The following is an 8,807-nucleotide window of genomic DNA, read 5'->3' on the forward strand; positions in this document are numbered from 1 at the left end:
AGCCGTCTTAGCTCAGCTGGTAGAGCGCGTGGCTTTTAACCACGTGGTCGTGGGTTCGATTCCCACAGACGGCGTTTTTCTTTTCACTTCATTTTAATTGAACAAAAATAAATGTAAGTTGGTTAGAAAACAAATGACAATTTTCTATCATGACAATTTTACTTTGATTTTTGAATTATTTTTAATACAAAATTATTATTATAAACTTCACATTTTTTTAGTAACTACTACTACTATACTATGGATGAGATTCTCCATGTTTTTTTTTTAATGAGCGAATAGCCCAAAACAGGGCACCCATAAACTTCAATAAATCTAGAGCCAAAACGGAAAAAAATAGCAATCAGAAACGAAACAGCCCTTGAGAGGGGAAACAAAAAGAAAAGCAAGAAAGAAAAATGAGAAGAACATTAAAGCTTAAGTTCAGTATCTTCACTAAGAAAACTCAAATCTATTTGATTGTTCAGGATGTGCCCCGTAAGGTTGATTCTCAGCACCCACTTTGCAAGATTATGAGTACATAGTTTCATCGACGATCGATCTTCTCTATTCCCCAAGCCAGTAACCTGTCAGCAGTAAAGTAGAACCGGGACCTTAGGAAGGTTAGTGAGTGGAGAGAAGGGGTCTTAGTTCTGAACTCAAATGACGAAACCACGCGAGCCGAGAAGTTTGATTGGGCCTTATAGGTTATTATTGGAAGTTTGTTCGACACTATGGCCTTTTAGCTCGACCACTCACCAAACTCCTCAAAAAGGGTCAATTTGGGTGGACCGCTGAGGCCGACAACGCCTTTACGACCCTCAAGCAAGCCATGGCCACTACTCCAACCCTTGCCGTGCCCAATTTTAAGCAGCCATTCACTATCGAATGTGACGCTTCTGGATAAGGTATTGGAGTTGTGCTTACCCAATAGGGAAGACCAATTGCGTTTATGAGTCGAGCCTTAGGCGTTTCTAAGCTATCATGGTCCACTTATGCTAAGGAGATGTTGGCAATCATTTATGCAATTCAAACTTGGAGACCTTATCTTCTTGGTCAAAAATTCTACCTTCAAATTGATCAACGTAGCTTAAAGTATTTTCCTGGAGCAACGTGTGGTCACAACTGAGCAACAAAAATGGGTTACCAAGCTACTTGGATATGATTATGAGATACTTTTTAAACCAAGCAAACAAAACTCAGCAGCCGATGCACTTTCTCGCATACCAAGCACTCCACTCCTTAATGTTCTTTCAGTTTTGCAGGCTAGCATTTGGGATGATATAAAAAATGCCACTGTTGGAGATGCATATATGGATCGAATACAAACACAAGCTACTGCCTCACCTGGCCTTCCGTATACACACAAAAATGGGCTAGTCTTATACAAAAATAGAGTTGTGGTCCCTCCAAAGTCTCATATTTCGCAACAACTAATGTGAGAATTTCATGATTCCCCCATTGGTGGCCACTCCGGTGTATTGTGAACTTATAAATGCATCGCTCAACAATTCTATTGGCCCTCCATGTACTGCCACGTGCACGACTATGTTTCCGCTTGTGATGCATGCCAGTGAGCTAAGGCGTCTACGTTGTCCCCTGCGGGTCTCTTACAACCGCTGCCCATTCCTTGTCAAGTATGGGATGATGCCACTATGGACTTCATCGATGGCTTACCGCTATCTCAAGGCAAAAACACAATCTTTGTGGTTTTTGATCGACTCACAAAATATGCTCATTTCATGGCCTTGATGCACCATTTTTCCGCCAAGATTGTAGCAGGAAAGTTTGTCGACGGTGTCATCAAAATACATGGCAGGCCTAAGTCAGTAGTCAGTGATCGCGACCTCATTTTCATAAGCAATTTCTAGCGAGAATTCTTAAAACTATATGGGATGGAACTGAAACTGAGCACCACATACCATCCGCAAACCGACGGTCAGTCTGAGGTCATCAATCGCTGCGTGGAGCAATATTTTTACGCTGCTTTGTTCACCAACAACCACGCAAATGGCATTCATTTCTTCCATGGGCAGAGTTTTGGTACAATACGACCTTTCATGCTTCCACCGGCATGACGCCGTTTCAAGCTTTGTACGATCGACCACCACCGATGATTTCGCACTATCAGCTTGGCGCTTCTCCTGTGAATGAGATTGATCAAAACTTAGCTTCCCGAGATGCTCTTCTCAACAACTCAAACTGAACTTATATGCCGCTACCAACCGCATGAAGCAGCGTGCAGATTCGAAACAACGAGACATTGAATTTAGTGAAGGAGATCATGTTTTCCTTAAACTACAGCCTTATCGCCAACAAACGGTGTTCAAACAAGCGTCTCAGAAGTTAGCTAATAAATTTTATGGACCCTTTGAGATTGAGGAACGCATCAGCAAGGTAGCTTATCAACTCAAACTTCCAGTGGGTTCTCGCATCCACCCGGTTTTCCACGCGTCTCTGCTCAAGAAAAAAATTTGTGAAACAAGTGTAAGCTGTAGTGAACTGCCGCCACTGACTGATGATGGTTCAATCAATCTCGAACTTGAAGCTATCCTTGATACTCGTTGGCTCCGGAAGGGTGGTACATTCATTACAGAACATTTGATCAAATGGAAGCTTCTTTCTCGTGAAAATGCCACGTGGGAGTCAACATCAACTTTAGCAGAAAAATTTCCTAATATGAACCTTGAGGACAAAGTTCCAGTGAAACAGGGGAGTATTGATAAACCACCAAGAAGATCCCAACGCATCACTCGACCAAATCAAAAGTATATGGACTAAGTCCTAAGCACGTGATCTTTTAATGAAGTTATAGTCTTATCTTTAGTGGAGTCCTAGTCTTCAGCAAGCAATTATCCACAACGTTATTTAATTATGAAATAATGGTCTTAAGAGTAGGAAGAGTTGTTAGATACTTGGTGTATTTAAACTCATTTGATGAATAAAGAAGGTCAGATTTTGAGTCCAAACAATTGTGGTCTGTTTTCACCCGAAGAGAACAACATTATATATACTCATATATTTATATACAGCGTTGACTGGGACCTATCAGACCACCTAGTGCCAATCATTTTTCACAACCAACTCGGCTGCTTTCACCACAGCCAGACCTTCGGCAACATGAGGATCTGTTTGATCAATCCAATATGTCCAAACATAAACAATTTCCGCTCTTGAGTTCCTCACTACTAAAGCAAACATAGAACCTTCTTCCGAGAGAGCCACATCAAAATTCACCATCAACCACCCCTCCAGAGGTGGGAACCAGCCCTCCTTAGTAGGGAAAAGATCAGGAGGACTCAAAATCACTCTGTGCTCATTGAATCGTTGGTTAATTGTGGTTCGGAGAGTAGAAAAATCACATTTATCCCCTCCAAACAGGACAGAGTTGGGCTCTTTCCAGATTACATCCATAAGAATCAAAGCACTAGTCAGAAACTCATCAAATGAAAGGGATGGTGGTCTATTTTGGTCCAAACTAAAATGCTTCAACCAGGCTGACCACGAAGTGACCCGCATCTGCATAGTACGTATTTCCCACAAAGCAGTAAACCATAAGTTCGAAGCCACAGGATACTGCCAAAATAAATGCATTGAATTCTCAAGGCAAGCATCACAAAGAGTACAAAAATTGTTTTCCTCAGGTCACAGAAAACTAAGAGTAGGCTTAGTTTTTAAAGTGTTTGATAACACCATCCACCATAGGTACTTGAACTTGCTGTGAATTTTAGAACCCCATAAAATCTGCCATGTCTGGTCTTGTAATGACTTCACTTCGCAAATGCCCTGAGCAATACGAGCGACTGACTTAGTACAGAAAAGGCCGGAGCTTTCAAAGTTCCAAAGCCACGTATCAATTTTTGCTACAAAGTTCCAAGGCCGGAGATTTTCCATGTTATTTAAGTGAAGAATAGGTAAGAACAATCACCAAGAAGTCCAAAAGGAGTATTATTTAGCCCCTTCTACATTACATTCTTATTCCTTACGGGAAGATTGTACTATTAATCTATGTAGTTTTTTTGCTCCAAATTTTTTTATTATTACACATTTAGTGCAAATGTTGGTCTCTCAACAGTTAAATGTGTCAAATAGTATTCGTGCTACCAAACAATTGGTGACAAAATTCACTTTTGAGAAATTTCCAGCATAAATACTTGTTTAGTTCGTTTTGTTGCACTTTAATACCAATTTATAATTTTTGTTGGAAAAATTTTAATAAAATAATTTATTCAACTTAAAAAATTACTAAAATGTAATTAACAAATTATTGAAATTAACAATAAAAAATTAGGAGCCATGTTGCTAATAACCCAAAATTCATTCAAGTTTTTGTTTTAATTTATATTAAAAAAATTAAATTCATTTAAAAAAAAAAAATTCTTAATTCTTTTATTGTCTTTCTTTTAATTAACATTTCAATAATTTATTAATTTATTCACTACGTGTACATATATTTTTATTTTATGTTGCTGCATATCATTGTATTTATAGATCTGGAGACTAATGATATCTCACAACAAGTGACTAGTAATCATCGATGGAGATCACATTTAAATAAAAAAAAACATAATTAAAAGAGGATTACACATAATTATAATTAGAATCATCAAAAGCTTTTAATTCCTTCAAGAACCGAATAACAGAGTTGGCTGTATTGAGAGCTGCAAGAGAACCAAATAGCTCAATGGTGTTTGTTCCTTCTTGTCCACCAGCTATATCAGATAGTCCTCTGATTGCAATCACAGGGAATCCATTGGACAAGCTTGTCTGCAAAAAAACACAACCACCCAATTATTAACTTATTTATTATCCATGCATATATATATATATATGTGATCTTAAACCCGATCAGAATTTTTATGAATAGAAAATAACTTACCATAACCACAGCAAAACTTTCCATGTCTGAAGATGAAACCTGAAATGTTTTGAAAAGGAAGTCCCTAAAAGCTGCATTGTCCACAAAAATGTTGGATGTTGAACCCCTAAGTCCCACAACCAACTTGGGCTTGTTTTCCAGACATAAAGTTGAATTCACACATTGTTGCAGTTCCATCCCCTGAAAACCATAACAGAATTATATTTTCAAAAATTACAATTCAATCAATAAAATTAAAAAACATACCATTTTAGCCTTATGGGTTTAAGCACAATACCAAATTTAAATCTTGATTTTTTAAAAAAAAACTAACTAATTTAAAATAAATTAAAATAGAAACTACATGTATTTTAGTTTTGAAGTTTATTTATTTATTTAATTTTATGTTTTGTTAGTCAATTTATAAATTGTTACAAAAAAAAAATTATAAATATATTAATGCACACAAAATCACAAACATAGTTTTTTTTTTCCTTAAAATTTTATTTTAATTATTGAAATAACATAAGGTTATGTGTAGTAGTAAATGTTTAAACTAAGAAGACCAAAAGAATAATTTCCCATAGAAGAGAACAACTAATTACCATCTAAATCTAACCTGAAGTTTAGAAGCAACATGAAGCCATTGTTGATTAACCTGAGCCCAAACCAAGGGTTGCGCAGTGTTTGGCTTCCCAGAATCTGAGTAGAATTGCTCGAAGTTGAATCCAATATGTCCCAATAGATTTTCTCCTTTTGGTACGTTATAGTTCTTCGCATCCAACCCTGCAATATCAGTGCTATCCACCGTGGCATTCGGGTTCTGCCAATTAATTAATTAATACATATTGTTGTATTAATTATAACAAAAATACTATTTTGATTTTGTATTTTTATTGAAAAACGCGATCGACTCCAGTGTTTTGTTGGATGACAATTCGAACTCTATATTTTACAAAATTAATCAAAGTAGTACTTAAGACTCGTGTTTGGTCAAAATATTTTTAATTATAAGAAATGCGATGAGTTCAGGAAGTAGAGAAAATGATCGAGGTGCTGAGAATGAAATATTATATTTGAATTTTTTTTTACCGAAATTGGATATAAAGTATTATTTTGATTAATTTTATAAAATACATAATTCAAATTGTCATTTAACAAAACACAAAAACTAATCACATATTTGAAAAAAACACTAATATAAACAAAATTAATTAATTACCAGCCAATCCCAAATGCCAGTGTCGACAAACTCTTTGGGAATGGTAACATCACCAATGGACATAGAGTCGTTGATATTACCAGCAATACCAAAATGGATAATGCCCCTCATGTCAAATACATCTAACATTTGTTGAGTTGTAGCAGCCGCATTGATCTATTTATATATATAAAAAATAAAAAGTTATGACAAAAAAAAATGTATAGTCATTTATAATTAATCTATACTTACCATTTTGATTAGAAAAAATATAAATATATTTAAAAAATGTCATATATATATATATATATATATATATATTTTAAAAAGTCTCTTATAAATCTTTCTCTCACAAATTTCTTCTTTTGGTAAATTATAAATTCAGAGGACTAGCATTTAAAGAAACCCAACATTTATAAATTATTGAATTTAATTGTTTTACTATTTTAAATTTAATAAATGAAGATTATTTTAAATTTAACAACATATAAAATATCACATCATATTATATCATATGGTGTAAGACTTAAGGTGTCTTATAACAACACTTATAAATTTAATAAAAGTAATTTCTAATTATGCAAAATACCTACATTTTTTTTCAATTTTTTTTAATTATCATGCCATCAACTTAGGAATATATATATATATTAGGGCGGGCAGAATCAAATGAATTAAGAGACGGACGGACCTACTTAGGTCCCTGCGGAGGTAAAAGAAAAACACATTATAAAATATATTAAATATTTATAATTTATTATTTCTTTCACAAATATTAATAAAAATTCTCATAAGTAATCTTCTACAAAGTACATAGAATTTTTAAAAATAACAAAAAAATTTATTTGAAATAAATAATTATAATTTTTATATTTATTAATATCAGTTAAAACATATAAATTTTATTTTAAGCTCTCGTTAAACAAAAATACTGAGTCTTTACTGAATGAAATAACTTTTTTTTTCCTTTATTACATTCTATTACTCCAATTAGTCAAAAGAAAAATTAGGGAAAGGGCAGTTGGGGCTCACTTGTTGTTGGATTGAGCAAGCCAACGACCAAATTAAATAAACCAAATATATAATACCAATATTACGATTTTTTTTTCTTTTGTAAAACAAATATCATTTTTTTATAGGGATTTTTTCATAATATGCAAAAATATAGTAATTAAACTTTTTTTAGTTTGTATGGACAAATTTAATTAAAAAAAATCAGATTATGGGAAAAAAAATATGGCATAATAATGATTTTTTATAAAAATATGGTATAATAATGATTTTTTTACAAAAATATGGAAAAAAAATCTCATATAAGGGAATACAAATTTTAAAAATTCATAAAATAATATTTGTAAAAAAAAACTTATATTTTTGAAAACTTTATTAAAAAATCTATATAAAATGTAATTTTCACCTTTTTATATATATATAAAAAAAGTTGTTTGTGGGCTGCGTCAGGCCCATGCATTGCAACCTAAGGCCCCTATAGCAAACAAGCAAGAGATGTAAGGGCCCTCCTCCTCTAAAAAATGAATAATATCGTCTGTTCAAATAAAAAAAAAAGAAATTTTTTCTTAAATCCACACTAATTTTTGTTTGTTTTACTTTTTTACGATTTTTATTTTTTAAAATACATAATCAAGTTTAAAAAAATACAATTTTAAAAGTTTTATAATTACGAAAATATAATTTTTAGAAAAAATAATTAAACAACAACTTGAAAACAATTAATTAGATCAACTAAATATCAACAAAAAAAACTTTAAAAACAATGTGAAAATATAAATTTTTTTTTTAAAAGTAACATAAAAACAACTTGAAAAAAAAAACCATAAAAATATAAAAATTTCTTTAAAATTATAAAATTGAAATAAAAATATTTAACGTTGAAATCTTAAATTTTTAGCAAAAATTAATATTTTATTAAAAAATCACTAAAAAAAATCGTGTATCTGTAAGAGAAGCTTGTTTGTTGTTTGTGAAGATGATTTCCAAGATTTTAGGAAAAACAACTCACTCGTATAAATACAAGAAAAAAGACTAAAACATCAAATATATAAGTTTAATTACCAGTCCAACTCCACACTTCACATAAATGACTCTCTTATCATAAACTTTTCCCACCCGAAATCGCCTGCCTGCAAAAACATATATATATATATATATATTTATATAAATCACTATTTTTAATCCCTAGTGGGTATTCTGGTAAAAATAAAATATATATTTACCTGAGAGATCCAGAAAGGGGTTGTGTGAGTCGGGTTGAAAAGAGTCAGTAGAGAAGAAAGCCTTTTCTTCAGGTGGATATACAGTGATAAGCCCAATATAGGGTCCTTTACGGTTTATTTGCTTTATGATTTTATCATTATATGACCTCTTCCACGACGGAGCACCCATCGATAAGCCAACTACCACCTCCCATATCATCAAATAATACCCTAGCCATTTCCATTGCCCCATTTTCTTTTTCTCCACATTCTATAAATTTTCAACTTTATTATGTTATTATATAGCCACCATATGAGTAGATAACGTGATAGAATATTAAATGGTAATAATAATAATAACAATAAAATATATATCTGGTTTCACTCTTCGATAGTGCCTAGAGATATGCTTTTTTTTTTTTTTCTCGAATACATTACATATAATATAGACAGATTCTACAACTGTATGATAGAGGAAAACGACTTTAAATTCAATTAGCCATTTGTTAATTGCTTTTTTTTCACGTTTTAGAAAATAGTAGCCATTACCATAAAA

At 32.6% G+C, this 8,807-nt stretch overlaps 1 protein-coding gene and 1 non-coding gene across 2 annotated transcripts; one reads left to right on the top strand and one right to left on the bottom strand.

Annotated features, from left to right (window-relative positions):
• The first annotated feature begins 1 nt into the window (after position 1).
• TRNAK-UUU (transfer RNA lysine (anticodon UUU)) lies at positions 2–74 on the top strand. Its single transcript has one exon. It is a non-coding gene; the product is annotated as a tRNA-Lys (tRNA).
• Positions 75–4,423: 4,349 nt separating this feature from the next.
• LOC133793895 (bark storage protein A-like) lies at positions 4,424–8,514 on the bottom strand. Its single transcript, XM_062231137.1, has 6 exons — positions 8,273–8,514; positions 8,112–8,179; positions 6,060–6,215; positions 5,457–5,660; positions 4,859–5,038; positions 4,424–4,746 (listed from the first exon to the last, which is right to left on the bottom strand). The coding sequence occupies exons 1-6, from the start codon at positions 8,502–8,504 to the stop codon at positions 4,561–4,563; spliced, it is 1,026 nt and encodes a 341-aa protein (XP_062087121.1). The 5' UTR covers positions 8,505–8,514; the 3' UTR covers positions 4,424–4,560.
• Positions 8,515–8,807: the final 293 nt, after the last annotated feature.

Source organism: Humulus lupulus, chromosome 8 (genome assembly GCF_963169125.1).
Source record: "Humulus lupulus chromosome 8, drHumLupu1.1, whole genome shotgun sequence".
NCBI lineage: Eukaryota > Viridiplantae > Streptophyta > Magnoliopsida > Rosales > Cannabaceae > Humulus > Humulus lupulus.

Coding starts and splice junctions, on each gene's coding strand:
- LOC133793895 (XM_062231137.1), bottom strand. CDS start 8,504: ATGGGGCAATGGAAATGGCTAGGGTATTATTTGATGATATGGGAGGTG. Junction 8,180..8,272: donor CCCCTTTCTGGATCTCTCAG/GTAAATATATAT, acceptor ATGTTTTTGCAG/GCAGGCGATTTCGGGTGGGA. Junction 5,039..5,456: donor ATGTTGCTTCTAAACTTCAG/GTTAGATTTAGA, acceptor TATGGTTTTCAG/GGGATGGAACTGCAACAATG.